Here is a 23,344-nt window from a genome sequence, read left to right on the forward strand (position 1 = left end):
AAACTGGGCGAAGGAAGCGATGGGGGGAGACGGTGTCAACCATTAAGCAGCAGAGGAGTTGGCAGGAGGCGGACTCCTACTGGGATTGCAGATGGAGTGGCAGTCGCCAGCCTTTTATGAAGTGGGCCACCGGATCCAAACAGGTGCTGTTCCTGAGCAGGGAGCGATAGGGCGAGATGCCAAAGCAGTTCAAGGAGCCGCTGGAGTAAGCCAGTCACAGTAGAAGGTTACTGGAGAGGCTGGCGCGACGAACCACGAACCCTGGAAGAGCCAATGACACGTCCTGTTTGGAAAGCGGGTAACGGGGGAGACCCAGTGGGGTGGAGTGGAGAGCCAAGGATAGCCTCAGGGATAAAATCCCTTGTTCCAGGGGGTACAGAAATACCACTGTCCACTAGAGAAGGGTCTGGGACCCATACACAAACCCAGAGAGAATTGGAGGGAGTCTCCCTCATACTGGGGGTCAAGTAAAGCCACTGACCACCAGGGAAGGGTCTAGCACCCAAGAACCGAAACATAATACAAGTCATCTTCTTCGTGGCAAACCCAAGTCTGCCAACTCCACATAGTAAAGAGTTACAGGTATGGGACCTACACCCACAAGGGAAGACCAGTACAAGCTATATTCCTCTGAGCAGTACCTGGCAGGGGTATCAGGTAATATTTTCGCCAGCAAAAATATCGCCGAACATATGGTCGTCGGGAACGGCCATAGGCGATATTTTTAGTGGCGAAAATATTAGGTGCTGGGGTTGCGGGGGTGTCCCCCGCACATAAAAAAATGATGCGGGGTGTTCCCCGCAGGGTCCATGTGTTATTTTCGCCGCAAAAATATGGCGATATTTTTGCATCGCAATATTTTTGCGGCGAAAATATCACATGCAACCCTGGCAGGGAAGTGATCCAGGTCTGCCAGAACAAACCAGTAGAGGGTTGAACTGTGAAACTAAGTGAACAAGTAGCCAAGGGAAGGGAGCCATTCCCCCTGGTTTTGGGAACTGTGAGATAAAGCCTGAGAGAGGCCAGGGGAAGGGAGACATTCTCCCTGGTGTGAACTATGAGATAAAGCCTGAGGAAGGCTGGGGGAATGGAGAGAACTCCCCCTGTTATTCAAACTGTGTGAGCAATTGCAAAGAAGACCTGGAATAACAAAATAGTGAACATTTTGACGCAGAGTGTTAGAGGATATGCAATCCTTTTGTTTGTGAAGTACACAAACCAGGGAAGGGAGTCATTCCCTCTGGTGAGGAACTTGCAACCAGAACTGTGCCACCCAGTCCAGGAGGATGGAGTCATTCTCCTGGACCAAGAACTTTGATGCAACGTATTAGTTTAGTTATAAGTGTAAGGGACATAGAGAGGGACATTTTGACACAGGACGATGGACTCTAAGTTACTAAGACATCCTGACTTACCCATTAGCACTTTAGTTGAGTATGGGAAAGCCCTCGTAGATATAGGGAAAGCTAGGGCTTCTCTTTATTTGTATACCAAATAAGTCTGTACCAATCACTATGCCATCTGTGTGTCAGTCTCCTCCTTTGGCACCCTTACACTGGTTTTAATAAAAGTATAATAATCGCTTCCCTCAGGGAGGTTGGTAAAATAACCCTACCAAACGTCGCCATGTACATATTGTGTAAGCATGGGCTTAACAAATCCTAGAATGTAACATACATTCTAGATGTGGCCCATCTGGCCAGAGGGCCTTTTCCATTGGTAGATTGGAGATGGCCCTTGGAATATGTTGTGTAGTCATCTTTAATTGAGTCATTAATCAAATGACTCAGAAATGTTTCCATCTGCAAATGGCAATTGGTTTCCAATCTCATATTTTAAAAAAAAACAGTCAAACAAGAGCCTTTCCCACTTGGTCACCAAATTAATTCTTGAACTTGGTGAACTCATTATCTTGGCATTTGCTCATTCTTTCTTGGTCCAAAATTAGATTGACGCATGTCTCTGACTAATTTATTACTCTAATTCAGTAATCTCCCTATTGAGATTATGACGTACTTCCCATTATTTTGGACATTAAAAATCCTGGATGGTGTATTTAAGAATCTCACACATCATCAATGAAGTCAACAGTGCCTCTGTTCCAAGAGAAGAAACCGCTTATTTCCTCACGTTACATAGGTGCCATTGCCCAAAACAGAGGCTTGAAGTTTCTATTGTAATATGTATTAACTTTAACAAGCTTGAAATTCACCTGCAGTGGTTGGATAGTGATCTGTCCAGATATTCCGTATGTTGCACTATGTTATGTGCAAAGAATTAATGTCCATTTGTTAAGGCTCAATTAGGTGGAAGGTCCTTAGCGAGTCTGAATGAGACGTCCACAGATGAGACACAGTACTCCTCATTTTCATTTCTAGGAAAACCCTCACTTCCAGATGCAGTCATGGGGTACTGCTACCCCTGTCCCACTAACCAAGATAACAACAAGAGGTGTTACCAGTCTAAGAGCACTAGGAAAAGGGTAAAGAAAAGGTTTAACAGCGAGACATGGTATCCCCCTTGATATGATATGATGTGGCATTTATAACACGCCTATACCCAACTGTTTCAAGTGTAACACAGACTTACCCTCTCTTCCCTCAGCATTCATGGGCTATTTTTCCCAGTGAGTACACACCATATACTTTGAAGAGGAAGTAGCAACTATGAGTAATGCACACTTCCTAATGCAAACACCACTCTAGTACTGGGAAGAAGAAGGGGGGTATGAAGGCATTCCATACTGAAGGTCAGGTATTTCCCATTGATTGGGTTCATTATGGTCAGGCAAGACAAGCCAGCAACTCGCACCCGAGACCCCTTAATTGAGCTCAGGTTTGTAAAGGGAGGAGACCCAAGCAAGTAGGAGAGGGAGAACCGCCGTGGTGGAACGAGACCAGGAGGTCTGAACACCAGCAACGATCTCGGAGGAACTGCAGGGCCCGGAGCGATCGAGCCGCATGCTGATTGCAGGACCTGGAGCCCTCGAATCTCAAGCTGTGCAGCTGGAGCTGCCTAACAGTTGAGAAGAAAAAGGGACGCGGTCCACATCCATTCAGGACGCTGGTGTGTGAAGAGAAGTGCCCGGTGAGTAAGCCAAGCACAGGTGATCTTCTTCCTGGCTGCAGAGAAGGTGATCGGGAGACGCAGGAACCGCTGCTATGGAGACGCAAAGAGCTGGTGAGTGTCAGAAGACACAGGAAGAACGGAGTGCTCCCAAGGGACCACAGGCAAGTAACTGTCCACAAACCTAAATGAATAGGAACTATATTGAATACCGAATTGAATGGAAATTGCGGTTTGAATGAAACCACGTTATATTGAATACCAAATTGAATTGAAAGTACTATTTGAATAAGACCAAGTTGTTTTGACCTTTTACCCCACCTGTTTCCCTTGCCTGCGTTATGGCCTCACAACTCCCTTCGCCCACATTTCTTCCCTGTGTATTGTTATGTTGTGTCATAAGTTGAAACCTGGGAAGTTTCTAGAGTGTAGAGGTTTGACTGGTAAGGACTTTGATGACAGTTGAGAAGATTGTTGGAGTTGGCTGCAGCCTATCTCTACACCTCTTCCAAATAAAGTTATTACCTTTTGAGGCTCAACTGATTGGTGTGAAGTTATTACACTGGCGATGAAGGCTGTTCTTCTGGGCTGCAGCGGAGCAAGGACAGCAGAAATCACCTGCAACAGATTGTTGGAGCTAGGCACGCCCAGTGTCGCACATACTTTTCAGAGGCGGCTGGAGGCAACAAGCCTATTGCACAAGAGAACACAGCTGCGGCACCTGAGCCCTGTGGAGTGACTCTGCGTGCCCTGCCATGGGCTTTTCGCTTATCACACGGACTGGCAATAGGAAGTCACCCGAGCGGAACGCAGCATTAAGGCGATCTTGTAAGGAGGAAACTGTGCCGCCGGAGCGGGGCGCAGTAGCAGTGCGGCCATCACTGCCCCGTGTTTGGCCTTGCACCGACACGGGCCAAATGCACTGTGTCTTTTGGGTAGTGCACTGGCAGAGGACTCAAGAATCAGACATGAGTTTTAGAGGAGAGGACCTTCATTGGTCATTGCACGTGAAGGGGCCATCTTCACAAGGCATCACATTGTCAAGGCAATGCATCAGGAGTTACGTGGCATGAGGCATCCATCAAATAACAGGCCCTGCAGCCAAGACAACGCATCAGAGCTGACATTTACAACGGAGAAAAGGAATCAAGGGCAGAAAGCACAGGCCTGCTATTTCCTAAAAGGTTAGGTTATAATTTAAATTCACACTGTTACATCTCACATAGGAATTGGTCGAAATGTACTTAATCATTAACCCCACACATACTCCTCCTGGAACAACCAATTACAAGTCAAGTTCAAATGATACAAGCTTAAGAGTGTTATCCAATCAGAAACATGCGAAAGGAGATGATCTCAATGTAAATTTAATTTAATCACAAGGTTAGAATAAACCAATAGAGTTAGAAAATGTATGGATGCACCTATGGCACAAATGATGTCAAATCAGAAGCCTGGAAAATGTGAATAAATTGAAACATTTTTTGTGTTTTCTCTTTCGCAATTTGCTATAAAACTGTCCATCTTATGTTTTGTAGTCAAATGTCTTTTTAGATCATTCCCTGCCTAGGCTGTTATAATAAAGTTTTGTTTTTCTCATATCTCGTGCATTAATTTTTGGCTCTTGTGGATACATTTTTACTACTTGGAGTGGGACTTGCCGTACAGATGAAATACTTGCTGTTAGGAGAGTGTCATCAGCGCTAAACGGGGTGAAGGAAAATACTTGTCATTTGGAGAGGGAAAGAGTTGGCATCAACCATAAGTAAGGGTAAGGACAATTATTGCTGATAGGAGAGTTCCCACGGTATCATTCACACCATTGGCTCAAAAGGTGACCCACAGCCAGAGGGTGATAGTTAAGCCTGGCACACATCTTAAAGTAAGGGAGGAAGAGTACTTGTTGAAAGGAGGAGCCAAGAAGCATGGTAAGTGCTGGAGCCCTGTGGGTGGAAGCCAAGAAACAAACTGGGAATTATATTCTGAGGACTATTTGTTGGTTTATAAAATCATGAGACGATCAAGCTGCCCATAGTGCGCCCTTGAATCACTTTGAGTTATCCCATCCTGACACCCATAGTTTTGGTATCCTTCATTGTTTATAGAGTGACTCCCAGCGACCCCATAGACATTGCCATCCCTTTTTTGTATAAAAGAGTGTTGAACCATACTAATACCTTCTGTGACTTGGGATCAACAAAACCTATTAAATATTATTTTAAATGTAGATGCACAGCTACATGTCTTCATTTTGCTTAACATGGAAAAACATTGCTGACTTTTCTTTTTTTGATTGCAGGTCCCATTCTGGCAACCGCAGAACAGCAAATTGAAGCAGACCTTCCACCTCCCAATCCGCCTTGTGTTACACTACAGTTTGACTTTCATTTTGAGTCACTTTCTATTGTTCTTTACAACAATGACGCCAACCAGGTGTGTTCTTTATGCCAGTGATACCTAAATATTTAATTATTCATTTGAGAATGAATACATTTTTCAACAGTGGCAAATATTTGATGAATGAATAATATTCTGTCTTTTTTTAGGTATGTATATTTAAAAATAGCCAGCACATCATTACCAGTTTACATTATGTCGAATTAACATATCATGGTCGCTTTCTAGCAAACTCACTTAGCATATCATTGCCAGTTTCTATTCTGCTGTTAGTTGTAATTATCCTCCCTTTGCACAAAATTCCTGTTATCTACTGTGACGATCCTTTAGATGGGCTTCACTTCTCCCCAGAGGAAAACCCCTCTCCATGAGATAAGGGAGGTGAGGCCACTAACCATTAGTCCCCCAGGGGTGGTAATATGCAGGAGGATCTCATTGAGAGAGACTCCTCTCCTGGGGATAACAACGTGATTGGGAGGCAATGCCCCTTTAAACCCCAATCCGGTAGGCTGACAGTAGGACCTGAACCTTATGGGTCTAACCTCATGTCTAAAATTACTTTGTTACTGTGAAACATTGAACTACCCTGATGGTTTAGGTACTGAGACGAAGAGGTTTCCGAGAACGCTACAGACGAGCGGGAAAAACACCAGAACAACTGTGGTCAATGCAATGGACGTTACATCAGGGCCTCAGAAAAAAATGAAGGTGGAAGGGTACAGGGAAGGATACCGTAGAGAGTACTAGAGAGATGACCGGAGAGAGCAGCCGAGGTGGAGAGAAAAATTGGGAATCCGAGAGAGATTGAAGCCAAGAGAACACTTGAAGGCAGGCCCGAGAAGCTCAAGCAAGAGACGTGGGAGGGTGTGGTTCAAGGGAACGCACAAGGACACCTTGCATGCTGACAGGGTGTTGGCTGTGGAGAAAGCAGAAACGAAAAAGGGAAAAGGCGCCAAATGCTATGCAACTGAAAGCTGGTGGTCGGTGGATGGAGAGGCAAGCCGAACAAGAGAAGGGGTGTCAGAACACCCTAGTTGACCAGAGGTACATTGTTCGTAAGACGCAGGGAAAGCGTCATACCAGTCTTCCCAGAGTCGGCCCTACATAAGGACAGACATTGGGTCATTGTGGCATGGCCTGTAGTGGGTGGACTGGGTGGTCCAACAACTGCGCCGAAACCGCTAACCTTATCCGTTTGCACAACTACCTACACAGACATCAGCAGTATCCAGGTAGGTGGCGGCTCGGGAATCTCTACAAGGAAAGAATGTCAGTCCCTGTCCCGCTTCCCGACAGCCAGTTGTACAGGGCCCAAGAAGCAAACCCAGACAAGAGTGGGAGAAGGCGATTGACCGTTATCTGAAATCCTACCGATCCATTAAGCATCCCACCCCCAATACAGATAACGGGAGATAACAAAAGTTTGGGTGAGAGCGGACAAGCCATCTAAGAAACTCTTGAGATGTTTCATGAAACGTAAGGCATCAAGGGAGAACAATGAATAGTATGGACTGAGAGCGATTAAGAATATAAGTTATCTGTGAACTCGAGACCTCAACTACCTGAAATGCCTTAGAAGGGGGTTATGTTATCAACCATGGAAAGTACACTAGAGAGGCATAAAAGGGTTGTTGGCCCAGGGATAGTTGATTCTCAACTTCCCTATTTGAACATCGAATAGCTGGGGAAATCTTTGCTGACAGAGAGAATCACTGTACACACCCCAGAATCGTCTAGGGCGGGACCATAGAGCCAAACCCCAATCATCTTCTGTTGTCAGTCTATTACACATTGATGACTGGTCAACACCAGGTCCTGCCAAGGGTCCTGTCTTTGCAGTTCATGCCTTGACCCTGCCTTCTTCAAGATACAAAGAAAACCCTTATCATTTTTATTTTCTTCGCGCTTGTAAAACCAGAAAAGTCAATAACCCTTTTTTGAGTTGATAAGCCATAAAGAAACAGAGAAGACAGTAAACCATTTTTGTGATATAATTTCCTGGACAGTCCCACTGGAGTGGTGGTACTGGGGAGTCGAGAGGAACACCAGGAACAGCTTCATCATCCCAGTGGGGCAGATCAAGAATTGTAGAAAGCCTAGAGAATGTGAATACCTCCTTAAAGGTGCTACAAACCTTATTAAGAGTTGAGAAAGACATTGGGGAATCAGCTAGGAGAAGGGAGGCATTCTCCGTGCCCCACAAGAACGTTATGTGACTGTTTATTTTCTGTTGGGTTACAGAGAACCCAGAACCTTTGTGGAACTTTTTTCATTGACAACCAGAGAGGCGTTTGGATGCTTCGCATCCAGGAGAAGGGAGTCATTCTCCTGGATTATGAACAGTAGCTGGGCTTGATGGTGTTTTGTTGTAGTGACAGGGATAGAATAGAAGCCTTTGTGACCGGGATGGTGCATTTTTGTTCTGACTCGCATGGATGTCCTGACGAGCACCAGAGTTTCTTTAGTTTAGGTAGGGAAATCCCTTAGAGTTAGGGATATATAGGTTTGATTTTCATTTAATAAAGGTCTATAGCAACCACTATTGCACCAATTGGTCATTCTCTTCATTCCTTCTCGCCACACTACACAGCAAGTTAACATTGTTCACATGACCCCACAGTTCCCAGCATTAACTGCCCTCCCGCAACATTGTTCCCTTGTTGCCAGTGTAGAGAAGGTCTAGGGCCTTTGCAGGCTACTGATAAGGGTGGGCTCAAAAGTAAAGTATCCGCCTCCCAGGTATTGCCTGTTTCTGGTTTGCAACCTTGGTGGGGCTCGGTTGGACAGTTTTGTTTGGGGCCAATACCCTAAAGACAGTTCTGTGAGGACATTTCTTTGTGGCACACACACCATTACTTGTCTAACTGGTAAATGTTTAAACTGGTAGGGGTTAATTGTATTCCTTGAATTGATTCGAGCAAATGGATGTAGTCACTCCTGAACCTGCACATGGTGGTTTGGGTGGCTTCTACCTGCAAGAATGTTTTTTAAAATGTCTTTTGCATGGTTCTTTTTACAACTCGCTTTTTGGGTAAAATTAGTTATAAAAAGCCATAGAATTCACAGTCAGTTTTGTACTGGAACTTTTTAAAAATTCTTATCATTCAGGTGCCAGATCCCTGATCCCCAAACAGTATGTAAACCATTTTGTAATACCAAATCGTATACTTGCCCATCTAAAAATGCTTTGTTGGAAAGAAACACTGGAAAGGTTGCTGAGTTAACAGTACTCGCATTCTTTCATTTGACTGAGCGAGCGGCAAGGGACTTGGTTGGTTCGGCAGCTACCCAATGTACCTTCCAGAGGGGGGATAGAGTGGGATCATGCAGGCTCGCAACCCCAACCACGGAGAGTTACTGTGCCATCCACGTTGTCCAAGTCCTCAACTCCCAATCAAAATAATAATTTGAGAATCTGAGTACTGCTCAACCAGTTTAGTTGTCAAAACAAAAACATAGTAAACCAAGCATTGGCATAGCCAATAGTGTTGCTGTTTGCTGTTTTTAGAATTTTGCATTTATAGGCACCAGGGTGCAAGGTGGAAAGTGCAAAGTTTCAAGGGAGGTGGCGAGGAGGAATGCAGGTGTTCAAGATAATGTGAGGAGAAACAGAGAAAGGGTGGAAGCCATTGAGAGAGAGTGTGTCATTGATTATCAGTAAGAGGAAATATGAGCAAGAAAGCGTGAGAGTGGGAGTGTAGGAGACAAGTAGGAGTAGGAGTAGAAGGGTGATAGAAAAATAAGGGCTGCAAACAAAGGTAAGAGTTAGAGAAGATGTAATGAGAGTGAAAAAGGAGATATCTTCGAGGGTGCCCGGGTGGGAGGGAGACTAAAGGCGTGAGAAGAAAGGGTGCGAAAAAAGACAGCTTCACAGCGCAAGTCGAGTGTGAATGTGCAAGGTGAGAGAGAGAATGACAGCGGAGAGTGACAGTACACAGAGTGTGAGAGAGGGAGAGTGCAAGAATGACAGCACATGGACGGGGAGAGTGAGGGACAGCATATGGAGAGAATTCTGCCACAGTCCCCCTGCTATACATTAATCACTGGTGCACTGAATTGGCTGGTGAGACTATATGATTGTCAAATCAAGCGATATGGGACTGAAGGGGGGGGGGCAATGCAGCAATAATGCAATTCTAGGTGATGACGTTGGGGCTTTCTAACCGAGGAGCATCAGGGCATACCATTTGGTCCCTGAAATCATTACATATGCCCGATTGTTAAGGTGCCTTTTTCATATAGTGTGAATTTAATCACGTATAAGGTCTATAATGTGTTCCATTCAGTCAGTGAGATTCCATAATTTGCATAGGATCACACACTTTGGCAAAACTGTGAAGCAGGGATTTTAACCTATTCTGTTATTTAGGCCCTTAATCACACACATTCAAAACTTTGCCTGCACTGCTTTGTATGATAAAAATATTTGACAATGTACATGAAGCAAAACCTTTTTTTTTGCATATCAAGCTAGTAGACGTCATGGGTATAAATCCATTTTTAAAAAGGGGGCTTTATTGTGTTGCTCACTTTAACCGATTTTGCAGTAGGCACAGATTTGCAAGATAACTGCTCCTGTTTCCTTATCTCTAAATTAGAAAACATCCTATCACGCATAAGAAAGGCTCTGCTGCTGATAACAAAAGAAATGTTTTTGCTAGATCATTAAGGTGCTGGCTGCAGAGTAATGAGCATGTGTCTCTGGAAATGAGCAGTGCTTATTTAGCCGAGCCTCCAATCGATTCTAAATTTTGAATGGAAATGTGTCCAGAACTCTTTTTGTGAACGTTTTGAAATAAAGATGTGCTCTTTGATTCAGGCCCCCTTACTGTCCTCTCAACATCCTGTGACCTTACTTAGGTCTAGCATCCCTGGGGACTGTGACTTAGCTAGTGGGTGTTATTCACCTGTGTGATTTTTGACAGCACTTTCTTATTGGATGCATCCTTCAACTCCACCAAGACTCTCTGGCGGCTAACGATTAGAGAGTTTCTCGCTCCTAGCTGCGGCCTCTTATTCGCCCTCACATACAAGGCACAAGGCATGAAGAAGCAAACTTGAAACAATTTGCATCAAAACATCGTGAAAAACATATGTTTATGATTTTGTACGCCCCAACAAAACCTGACCTCTTTAAACACAGAATCCTGTCTCTCCTTTAAGGGTGTCCATAACCCACGTGACAACAGAGCACTCCAGAGTACCTCCCTCCCTTGCTGATGTATGCCTCTGAGAGGGAGTGATCTAGCCAGGCTGCTGCTACACTCCCCAAGAGAAGCCCTTAAGCTAAGTGACTAAGTCCAAGCCCTATTGCCCCGTGGCATCCATATACTGCACGTAGCTATATCTTAAGATAATTTCTGTTAAACTAACTAATTTGGTCTCATACTTTTTTTTTTTTATTCCCTTTTTCCCCCTAAGCTGCCAACTCAAGCACCACAGACAATGCGCCCACCCCTATTGGCAGCTATCTCAATAGCGACTTGGCCTTCTGTTTAAAAGTGCTCACCTTGGACATGGATCCAGTCTGCTCTCTGCAATGTTGGATTGTGTGGAAGGTTTTGACGTTGCCCATCTGCCTTCCAACACTGTACCCCACATGCAGCAATAACGACATGTCATGACGCAGGGTTATTTCTGCCTCCTTATTCAGCTCCACCTTAACCTCCTCTCAACCCATCCTTGCCTCCAGACCCTCTCCAGTTATGATATGATAGGTTATTTATAACGCGCTTATTTCCCAGATGTTTCTAAGTGTAGACCCGGGGGATCGAACCTGTGTCGCTTTGTGCCGTCTTGCTTCCAAGGCGAGCACGTTGCCGCTGAGCTATCCTCCCGGGACAGTTAGCGGACGTGTGTCCGCTTTTGGCAAAGGGTGCCATAGAGCTGGTTCTCTGTCTAGGACAAGGCCAGGGTTGATATTCACTTTACTTTACGGTTCCGAAAGTGGATGGTGGCTTGCGTCTCATTCTGGATCTTAGGCACCTGAGCTTGTACCTGTGCAATGAAAAGTTCAAGATGGTAACCCAGCCAAGATACTTTAAGCCCTTGATTTACAGGACTGGATGGTGTCACTTGATTTCCACTTGCTCTCCTATTATCAGGCTCAAGAGATAGCTGCTATATTCTTTACACTGGGTATTCAGGTTTGTAATTGACATTTGCAAGGCTATCGCCCAGTGGCACCTACTTTTAGAAGAAGCCCCAAGACAAGTTATATTGACTACATCTTTTTGGATGTTGCCAGTTGGAAAATAGAGTAATCCTTTGAGATCATACCAAGAGCTGATAGTGATTGTGATCCTGTATGCTTAAAACTGGTTGGGAATTCCTTTCACAACCAGATGAATACCCTTCATTCGCATAGTTCTGATATAGTCTCAAGTAATCGGAAGGGAATTAGATAGGCAGATTTCGATTAAGAATGTAATGCCTTGGTGATGATTGAAATCTCTCTCCTTATTTTTTGGACCGTTTTAACCCCAGCGTATGCTGCGCTGAATCTCATAGAGCCTTTCCATGCAACTTTAGTTACAGAACATAGTTACTAAACCCTGTAATATGATCAAACACCAAACTCAGTCCTGTAACTCATGGCACGATTTGGAATGTCGGTTAGCCAAGAAGAACTTACTCATGGTGATAAAAACCAATAGACTATCTGATCTGATCACTGCTTTAAGAAAATGTTACAATGACCTGGTTAACCAAAGAAAAAAAGTGGCAGAGAAATCTAGATGGGAACTTATAAAAAATGCATTTGAAAGCAATGATGCCCACTTCTTTTGGACCCCTTGTTTCCAGCATGTTATCGGACTCTAAACGTTATCGCGAGGTGGAATCATTCATCCCGACAGATGTTTGGTTCCAGTATTTTATCTCTCTCTATGCCACTTGCTCAGTGTTTACTATTCCCCCAGTTTTAACACATGATGATTTTTGGGCCCCATTAGTATTCTCTATGGATGAAACGTGCAATGCACTAAGGTATCAAAAAAATGCCAAAGTACCCAGAGTCGCCACATTCACTATTTAAGCAAGATGACAATATCGGGGTGCCACATCTCACCCCATTTTTTAACCTCCTGAATTCCATAGATTACGTCCCTTCCAGTTGGCAACAGGCTGACAGTGTGCCCATTTTTTAAAAAGGTTACAAGCAGATATTGGGAAACTATAGAACAATTAGCCTGAATGATTGCCTCTCCAAGGTTTATGGCAAACTGCTATTATCACAGCTGGAGAAATGGGTAGATTACGAGAGCATTATTGCTGATCTCCAAGCAGACTTCAGGAGTGGGAGAAGCACTATAGATCAGGCCTTTTTTCTGTACTCTATTCTTAGTAAAGAATAGAGTACATTTTAAATAAGGGTACTCTCTATTTAGTTTTACTTGATTTTAAAAAAAGCATTTGACTCAGTTGACCAAACTATTTTATGGAAAGTTTTAGTTGATCATAAAATTCCCCCTGAAATGTTACATCTCATAAAAAGCTCTACGGAAACAACTCAACTGCAGTTAGATGTTGGCAGGGTGGAGAAAGAACCAACCTATTCCCAGTTTTAATTGGAGCTTGCCAGGGTTGTCTATGCTCTCACCCTGCTATTCCTAATATATGTTAATGACTTGATTGTTAGAATTACTAATTCAAATAGTGGCACCTCATCAATCGTCTAATGCAAAATTGGCGTTCTCGTTTATGCAGAGACACTGGACCTCATTATGAGTGTGGCGGTCCAGAAACAAGGGTGCCAGTAGCTCACCAGCACCCTTGTTTCTGGACCGCCACACTATGAGTTTGCCTGCCGGGGCAGCTGTGCCCGACAGGTCTGACCCTGCTGGGCGCAGTGGCCCTGGGCGGCAGACTCATCGCGGAAGCTTCAGCACCATTAGTAACTGTGCCGATGCTTCCATGCACCCATTCCCATGGAGTCCTGTTGGACTCCATGGGAATGGGGACTTAAATTTTCCGGCACCCAGCTTCCCAGTCTACCGGGACTTGTAATGTCTCGGTGGCACCGGGAAGCTAGGTGACAGTAAAATGTTAAGTCTGGCAGGAACCCGCCAGTAGCACCGACAGGGTTACCGCCGGATCCGTAATGAGGCCCAGTGTCTTAATTTACAAGACCAAAATGTGCATTTTGTTACTTGAGTTTTGCAAGGAAAGAAAACTCTCAATCGATCTCTCTTAAACAATGGTAATGTGGTATGTCATGCCACACGCAAAATTAACACCAACATAACCGTTGAAGGAGAGAGGCCCCAGCAGGTGACCTTCTATGACTATCTGGGAGTGAGATTTTAAGATAATTTTAAATGGTCGGCCCAATTACTCAAAAGTGATCTCTCTCAAAAGGTGGTCTGGTGCAATACATACACTAAATATACAAACTGGATATAGTCTTCCATTAAAAGTGCTGAAGGTTTACTCAACTCAGGCACGAGCCACTGCCTTGTATGACAGTGAACTTTGGAGGTATGGTGACATCTCTTTTATGTCCATAACAGAAAGAAAATGTGTAAAGAAAACCCTCAACCTACCCATCAGTACTGCTGCTATTTCACTACTGGCGGAAACAGGGCTTTGAGAACTCAGATGTGTGGTTTATTCTATACCCCTTTTTTATGGCTATGCTTAAACTGTATGGTTAACCTACATTTTTACAAAGTGTAAGATGTAGCAGAGTTGGCTAATGGTAAAGGCTGGAAACTATACAGCCACCTATATAACATGTTGCAAACAATAGGGATGTTGCATCCCTTGTCCAGAAGTATTACTATTATAGGAGAATGTAAGAGGGTAACTAAATCCAAAATGGACACTGTGTTCCTGGAGACTATACACCTCATCCAACAGAGGATGCCCTGTACTGTCGGGCTAAGAATGAATACTGGCAGGGGTCACAGCCTACGTGACTTGAAATTTGTAAATCTTTGGGCCCAGTCAGGGCAAGCCTTGGGAGGCTTTTTTTACAGCAGAACTATTACCCCCTAAGCTAGCGAGGAGACAGGTGGAGGGGCAAGTTACCCCTTTTTAAAATAGCTTTACCCCCTATCTCTAGGAGGGGCACCCTGGGAAAACCCACATAGTTAATTCCACTGGTCGCTGGTTATTTTTTTCTACCCGCAGTTTCTTTTTTTTTTTATATCTTTATTTATTGATTGAAGGCTTACAACTTCAAAGCAATATAGCAGTTTCATCCAAAATGACAAATTTCCAACCGCGCAGTGTTTCAGATCAAACCATACTTGCTTCCCTTAGAGGCCATGGGGTCCACTCTAAATTTAACAGGCCACTTGCTTTATCCCCAATTCCCTTTCCAATCGAATGTGGGGACAACTCGGGATTATCCATCTACGCAAGCCAGTGTGAGTCCCCCATATCTATAATGGAAGAACTGGCTGAAATAAAAAACTTAACAAATCAGGTAGCGTGGTCCCCATCTGTCTATACTTCCAGTTTACCCTCCATTGCTTTGCCTACTCCACGCGCTCCTTGCAAGACAAAACAAGACAGAGGCTCTCTTCAACCCACATGCCCCAATTATCCTTGTGGTGTTGAATTTGCTTTGACAGCCATCAACACCTCGGTGGTAACTTTAGTAAAACTATTTGAAGTTTTAGATCACAGGCTTGTGTCCCAGGCAGTGACTTTGTCTAACATGGCTTCAAAAATAAATGACAATCAAGTTCTACTTGCTGAGCACATGAGAAAGTGTGCAGGCAATAGCAGTAACACACACATACCTGCCCTCCCTCCCGGCCTTTGAAAATGTGATATGCATGATTGATGATCCCTCTGTGATTGAAGTCATAACAATTGGGAAGGACTCCTCTTACACCGATCTCTCGATTGAGCCGGGCGACTCAAGGGAGGCAGAGGTGGCTGTGCCCACTGCTTACAATGAGCGACGCTTAGCTTGTAATTATTTGCACAAAAAAAACCCGCAAAATCACAGATCAAAGGCCCTCGTGCTATAACGAAAAAATAAAAAATATGAGAAATATCAAAGGGCCAAAAAACACCTTAAACACGTTCTTTCAAGCGATTGGTGGAACTGCACCATCCTCAATCAAACCCAAGAAAGTCGCAACCTCTAAAACATCAAGTAACATAAAAGAAAAAATGTCAGCGCTTTCTGAGCGGGCAGCCACTTTTAGTGTGTTGCCTACAGAACAAGCCAGTGTGCTCTTGGTTCCTCCGCCACCCTCCCCACCCCCCCTGAATCAACTGATAGATTCAATTAAACAGGCAGAAGCTAAAAATAAAATTGTGGTGGTAGATAATAATGTGCATAACCCCAAACACACACAATCGGCAGAATTAAGTGCTGGGGTCCACCAAAAAAAAAAAAGAAAAACTGTTACCTTTGATTTAGTTCAAAAACAACAGACAGTGGAACACAAAGGGCAAGCGATTGAGTCAACCGAGGTCATCAAAAATATGATAGAGACCTATTTCCTGGAACAAGCCTTAACACATGGTTTAAATACACCTTTTACAGACTCTTGTAACCACAGTCAACTTAATTGGAGTATTGCCAGCCAATCGGTTCAACCTGTAGATGCTTTGATGGAAACAGACGTGAGTTGCAAAAAAACAATCCAAGTCCACGAAATGTAGATAGTCACTCTGGTGGCCAGTCACAAAACTTGAAAAAATCAATGCAGTCAAGAGATAACAACATCCACTCATTTATATTTAAGTGTAGGGAGGGTGGTTTTCCCCCATACAACTTAAATAGACAGTGTGTATTGAATATTTTTAATGATGTTCACACCTTGCGGGATATAACTTCACACAATATTGAGCAAATTGAATTTGTTGCTGATAGAAATCAATAAATTGTCTTTTTGTGGATACCCTCAGGGGTGGTTGCCAATTTAATATGGCAGGCCAAGATGCAACTGTTTGAATTGGGTTTTTTGTTAGCTGAAGATCGAGCTAGAGTTGACGGAAGCACTCCTATAAATACACCCAAAACAAACATTTACCAACCGACAGAGGTAACTGGAATCAGAAACATGAATCCTCACATGACATCATGCCAGTAACCATCATTGCCACCACCAACCAACAAATTACACATAGCATGTTGGAACACAAGAGGTAATTCACACTTAAAAGCTGCTATCTCATCTTTTCCACACATGTTTCAAATCATCGCCCTACAGGAAACATAGTTAACGTGCTCACCAGTGTGGGACGGTTATGATGTAGTACTGCTGCCTGCGCGAATAACTGGGGGAAGACCAGCATCAGGACTGTTGGCGGCGGCAAATTTGAATGCGGGCTTTTCCATTGAGATGTGGGATGCTGAAAGTGAACATATTTTACTGGTAAAAATTTCGACCGATAAATTTAAAATGGCATTAATAAATGTGTATCAAAATCCAGCTGCCTTAAATGATGATGTTTTTTACAAAGGATTAAGGCGAATACTACAACTAGTCTATATTACCAGTGATATCACTTACACCATCATATTAGGAGATATTAATCTAGATTGCCTGCATACAAAACGCCACCCCCAGCAAGTTCAGATCTGGTCGTCCTTTATGGAAGAAAGACAGTACATCATGCTAAACAGAGCCATTCAGGGTGACATCCCGGCAAAAGTAACCTGGTCTTGTGATAAATCGGAAAGTACAATTGATTACGTTTACGTTGACCGATCATTATTTCAATGTTTGCAACATTTTGAAATTGTTACTTTGTCTTACAGTGATCATAAACTCCTGTCACTGACTTTGATGAGCGGATTATCCACTCATAGAGAAAATGATAACACCACAGGCTTAGTAATGAATATGGCAAAAAATAGAATAAGTTGGACAGCACCCAAGCTTCTGTCCCTTATGCACCAACTGGAGAGCAATAAAACATCATTTGCTCCTGTACCATATACAGAATTACTTGCTTTTTATACTAACACTGTAACAACTATGAAGAATGGTCGTCCAAAACATAACCATGCATATGATTGTGAAATTGTAAGCAAACGTGCAGCGTATAAGAAACAAAGACGACAGCTCCTATCTTTAGTCTTCCCAGCTTGTGAATTACTGTTGAAACATGCAAAGAACACTGATAAGAATTGGCTTAAAGCACATAAATACCTATTATTACAACACAATGGTGAGCTAGCAATGGCAAATAAAAACTCTGCAGAGATGTGGCAACTCTTAAATGGTCAAATATCTGACAAGCAAGTAGATGCACAACTCAATATGATAAGTGAAGCAATATGGATAAAACACTATACCATCTTATATAATGATCCAAGCTTCAATTCAACAACATACACCCCCAAAAATAACTCAAACTGGCAACTTGACTTTGAAATAGCAGACATTGAACATCTAATTGTACATGTAAGCTCTTCTAGAGCCGCTGGTCCAGATGGACTCTCCAATTATTTATTTAATATCAATTCGGTTCAATGGGCACAGATTTTATACAACATCTTTAAAACTATAATAAGAACACGACAAGTGCTGACAACATGGTAAACCACCTTGATTATTCCAATATTCAAGAAGGGTGATCGTATGTCACCACTGAACTATCGGCCAATAGCGCTCTTAGATGTGCCTGGAAAGATCTTTACCAAATTGGTATTGAAAGATTTTAATAATTGGACATTAGCTAACAACTTACGTGACCCAAACCAAACGGGTTTCGTGCGAGGCATGGATACACATGTCAATTTGATGTGCTTGAATGCAGTAAAGGCACAATGCCATTCCACAAAGCTACCAATTTGTTTTTGGTTTTGTGGACTTGCATTCTGCCTTTGATTCAGTGTCGCGAGTGAAATTGTTTGAGAAATTAAACAGAGACAACTGCCCACATACCATCCTTGAGATAATTTAAGAACTGCACACAAACACGACTATTCGTGTTAGACTCTCAATGCAAGGTAGTTTGTTGGCACCGATCCATACATCCTGCGGATTAAAACAGGGTCGCTCATTGGCTTCCTCTGTGTTTAATTATTACATCCAGGATCTACAAAATGTTTTCTCTGAAGTACAATCAGATTCCCCTAGGGTTGCCAATGTTTCTATAAAACACTTACTATATGCAGATGATCTTGTTTTAATTTCAAAAACACAAATGGGTCTCCAAACGTTGTTGACATCTTTTCAGGAATACATACAAACTAACGAACTTAAAATAAATCATGGAAAAACACAGGTGGTTCAATATCTACCAACAAAAGTAGTTCGGAGGCAATTCTTTTGGTCAGTAAACAAAGTACAGTTGCAAATGGTTAACATATATAATTATTTGGGCACATGCTTTGAAGGAGCACCAAACTCAAAGAGCCAATATGAGTGTATTGAGAGGAAAGTCAACACTGCTATATGCCAGACACAAATTATAATGCATAGGTATGGCAAGTTCTCTCTCAAACCAGCCTGGGCATATTGGAAACAGAAGGCAGTACCCGCCATTTTATATGGCTTGGAAGCCCTCCTAATAATAGCTGTCTCTCAGGTGGATAAATGGGAAATTACATATTGGAGGAAGATCTTACATATTCCGAATTGTGTTTCACACTCTTGGATAAGATATGAATTGGGGTTGGTGTCCTTGTATGCTTTGTACAATTGGAGATGCTGCTCACTGTTTCGGAAATGCTTAATGTCTACAAATGGAACCATTGTGTTAAAAGTACTGTCTACCTACATGTTTTCAACAAAACACTGCTTTAAAGTCAAATGGTTAAATCATGTATACAAAGTTCTAACCAAAAATGATATAAGCATTGAATTGCTGGTTTTGAATCCAGACAAGGCGAAAAGGAAACTTTATGAAACAGACTGGATTTTAACATGTGACAGTTGTGTAACATACAAAGATGGTAATACTAGTAGGTTCCCTTCAAAAAAACTGCAAACGCTACCTTTCTATCTGATCAGAGTACCTTCACCACATTATAGGCAGTCAATCTTACGCCTGCGTTTCAACTTGTGGCCTGTAAAGGATATTTTGGTCAAACAGCGTTTGTTAGAACCTCATGCAAATGTCTGCCGGGTTTGTAATGATGTTAACAACCCAGAAACCCTAGAACATCTGGTTACACAATGTGGGGAACTGAGACATCTAAGGCAGATACACTATGATAAACATTGCAGGTTCCTGGGTAACTTGCAATATAGTGCATGCTGGAACATTATTATGGGCAATACTCAATCAGTGCTTCAGATAGCAACCATTAACTTCTTGGACAGCTTGCGAATTGAAGCACCTTAACTTTATTAAATAATCTTAAGTTAATACAAAATTGGAGTGTGCCAGATTTTGAATTGATTGAGTATTGAACAAACACATGCTGACCAAGGACATTGGTTGCTGGGGAAGCTTTGTGCAAAAGGAAAACATAAACTCTGTTAAAAGCAGAATTCTGTTTTTATTTTGACTATTTATTATTTTGATGCTCTTTTTCTAAATGCTGATAAATGAGGTTGTTTTGAAGATTGTGAAATATGTTCCATATACGTTGAGGGTCTAATGTCTTTTTATGTTATCTGAATTTTGGTGTGAAGATTGTGAAATATGTTTTAGATGAGTTGAACTAATGGAAAGAGTTTTGTAATATATTTGTTTTTTTATATTTTGTATGTGTTAATGTTTTCAAAATGTTAAGTATAAATATTGAAAGGTTGATTAATTTCAACCAAAACAATAAAAATAAACAAAATATAGCAGTTTCAGTGAACTAGCGACAATACATCTGTGATCAGCTTACTTTCAACCCTTCCAGTTCAGTGATGTCTCTCTTGCCGCAGAGTATTTTCAAATATTCCCCCCTGTTCGCCTCCCCACACTACCCCTTTTCCCCTTTGTACTCCAACTTTTGGGATCCAGAGTTCAGTCAGTATTGAGTTCATTCTTGGAAGGTTTTGCCAGGTTTTGTTCCCGGAGTGGGCTCAGATGACATGTGTATTTTTAAGTTAGACGTGGTTTGGAGTAATGGTCTTCTCTGTCCTTCACCAGTTCGTGAAAGGGATTCCAAATTGTTAGAAACCTTAGGTATTTCCCTATGTTGAGGGCACATATCTTTTCCAACGCCATCACTCCCCAAATCTTGACCCACTACCAAGCAAACGTCAGACCTAATTCACATTTCCAGTTCTGTGCGAGGGTCATTCTCGTCGCCGACAAAAGATGAGTGATTAAGGTGGCTCTTGCCCCTGACATAGCGTATACTCCCCCTATGGTTGCGCCCAACATGATTGTTTGAGGGGACATTAGTAGCTCCACACCCATGATGTCCTTTATGTGCTTGTGTATTTCCTTCCAAAATGCCACTGCTTTGGGGCATGACCACCACATATGGAATAGCTCTCCTCTCTCAGCACAGTTCCTCCAGCATGTAGGTGGATAGCCCTTGTTGATTTTGTGTATGCGATATGGGGACATATCTACCAATGAGACATAGTTTGTATTCTGACTCTTTAATCGTGGTGCATCTGGATGTACCGTGTGCCCTTGCCCATATTTGATTCCACTCCTCTTCAGTTAGTGTCTCTTCCATGTCTCTTTCCCAGTTTGCTTTGTATGGGAGATTGTCCGTTGGATAGCAGTCTGTAGAGCCTAGTCACTCCCTTCGTTGTCAGGCCCTCCTGCATGGTCAGCTCGATACCTGACGGCTGCCTCGTGCCCGCCTTCTTCACTGCTGGGTGTGTTATCCAATGCCTGATTTGTGCATATCTATAGCGCTCTTTTTCCCCTAATCCGAATTTCTGGTGGCAGTCTGTGTAGAGCAATCGGGAGCCGTCTCTGTACTTGTCCCTCAGGGTCAATGCATTAGCAACAGTCTATCCCTCCCAGAATTTTATCAGGAGGCCCGTTGAGAAATCCGGGTTGTGCGTTAGCGGTATGCAGGGGCCTAGACCACGGTGGATGCATTTCCAGCTCCGGGCTTTGTCCCAGATTGCAGGGACAACCTAGTTGATTCCAGGAGGATTCCCCCCTTCTCCTGGTTCTCTGCTTTCAGCCCCAGCAAAGCTCTTAAAGGAATTGACGTGGCCGTCTGTTCAATCCGGCACCATTCTTTGTGGTTTTCTTGTCTCGCCCATCTCAGCATTGGTGGCAACTGCGCTGCCATTATATATCTGTCCACCTCTGGGACTCCCAAGCCTCAGAGGAGTGGGGGCCGCATCAGGATGCATTTTTAGGCCCTAGGTTTCTTGCCTTGCCATATAAAATTGAATATGGCTTTTTGCAGTTCTTTAGTCTTGGCAGGTGGGATAGCCACCAGAATCGAGCCCACCACATAGAGGAGACTGGGGAGGATGGTCATTTTTACTGCCGTAATGCGGGCGAACCATGACAGTTCCTGGGTTTCCCATCATGTCGTCTTGCAGCTGTTTCCATAGGGGCACTATATTTGTCTTGTACAGCTTATTTAGGTCCCTTGTTTGGTGAATCCTTAGGTATTCCAATGATTCCCTTACCCAGATCACCGGGAATGCCATCTCCAGGTTCTCAATCGCTTCTCTTTTCTCTGTAATGTTCATAGCCTTAGATTTGGAAAGATTAATAGAAAACCCCAAGACCTTTTTGAATTCCTGCAGCTTTGTCATAGCTCTGGGCATTGTCTCTTTTGGGTCTCCCATAAAGAGTATGATATCATCCGCATACAGTGCGATTTTATGGGTCTTCTGGCTGCACGTCCCCCCCTTAATTTCTGCATCTTGTCTGAACTGCATCGCACACGGCTCTATTGCCATTGCAAAGATCAGGGGGGAGAGTGGACAACCCTGTCGCATACCTCGCTGTATCTTGACAAACTCTGAGCTTTGACCATTGATTGTGAAATTCGTTGACGGGATCTGGTAGTTGGCAAGCACCATCTTTGTGAATTATTGACCGCATCCAAAGCTCTCCAGAACCAACTTCAGATACCGCTAGTCCAAGCTATCAAACGCCCGTCTGGCGTACAGGGCGGCCACTGCGAACGTTTGTTGTGTACGCATCCCCATGTCTATTACATCTATTGCTTTTCTCACATTGTCATGTGTGTGTCGTCCCACAATAAACCCCGCCTGATCGTCGTGTATGAAGCTCAGTAGTACCTTCATCAATCTGGTTGCAAGGATTTTTGCGTAGATTTCGCATCCGTGTTGAGCAATGCGATGGGCCGGTAGCTGGAGCATTCGAGAGGATCTTTCCCCGGTTTCAAGGGCAATATGGTTGTGGATCTCCCCATATCGGTCATTACCAACCCCACTTCCCTGATTGCATTGAAAAGCCTCGTCAACGGGGCCAGCAGTTGCATACGAAAGGTTTTATAATAGCAGTTTCCAAGGCCATCTGGACCAGGGGCCTTATTAGCCGGCAATGCTGAGATGGCGTCACTGACTTCCTGTGCCGTGATTGGACCCCCAAGAATTAACCTATCCTGCTCTGTGATCTGGGGTAGGGTGATAGATCGAATATTGGACCTCTGCTGCTCTGGGTCGAGATTCTCACTGTGTAGAAGTTCCTCATGGAATTGCATCATTATTATTTTTTCGTGCTCTTCTGTATGTGGATTTCCTTGCTTGTCGTTTAGCTGTGCTATATAGTTGCGAGTTTTCTGTTTTCTCAGTTTTGCAGCCAGGAATCTATTTGCCTTGCTCCCGTGTATGTAATAGGCCTGTTTTGTGTTTAACAGTGACTGGGCCACTCGTTCCGCAGTGTGGTTCTCAAGTTGGGCTCTATTCTGCCTGAGCTCCCGTAGGGGTTTTGTGCAAGGATTCATCTTCCCTCGCCTCCTTCTCCAGTTGGCGTGTTGTTAGGGCTCTTTCCCAGTAATATGCAGCCGCCTGTGATATAAACTCCCCCCTGACCACTGCCTTCCCTGCATCCCAGATCACCCCCC

The 23,344-nt window shown here is 43.5% G+C and overlaps 1 protein-coding gene across 4 annotated transcripts in view; it reads left to right on the forward strand.

Moving 5' to 3' along the window:
* Nucleotides 1-23,344, forward strand: part of VPS13C (vacuolar protein sorting 13 homolog C) — a 5,236,720-nt gene that overhangs the window by 2,964,397 nt on the left and 2,248,979 nt on the right. For all 4 annotated transcript variants that reach the window (XM_069624493.1, XM_069624490.1, XM_069624491.1 and 1 more), the window contains one exon: nucleotides 5,366-5,499. In XM_069624493.1, the coding sequence (XP_069480594.1) occupies nucleotides 5,366-5,499 (134 nt within the window). The remainder of the gene's footprint in view (nucleotides 1-5,365; nucleotides 5,500-23,344) is intronic.

This window comes from Ambystoma mexicanum, chromosome 11 (assembly GCF_040938575.1).
Source record: "Ambystoma mexicanum isolate Mex_15411 chromosome 11, UKY_AmexF1_1, whole genome shotgun sequence".
Taxonomy (NCBI): domain Eukaryota; kingdom Metazoa; phylum Chordata; class Amphibia; order Caudata; family Ambystomatidae; genus Ambystoma; species Ambystoma mexicanum.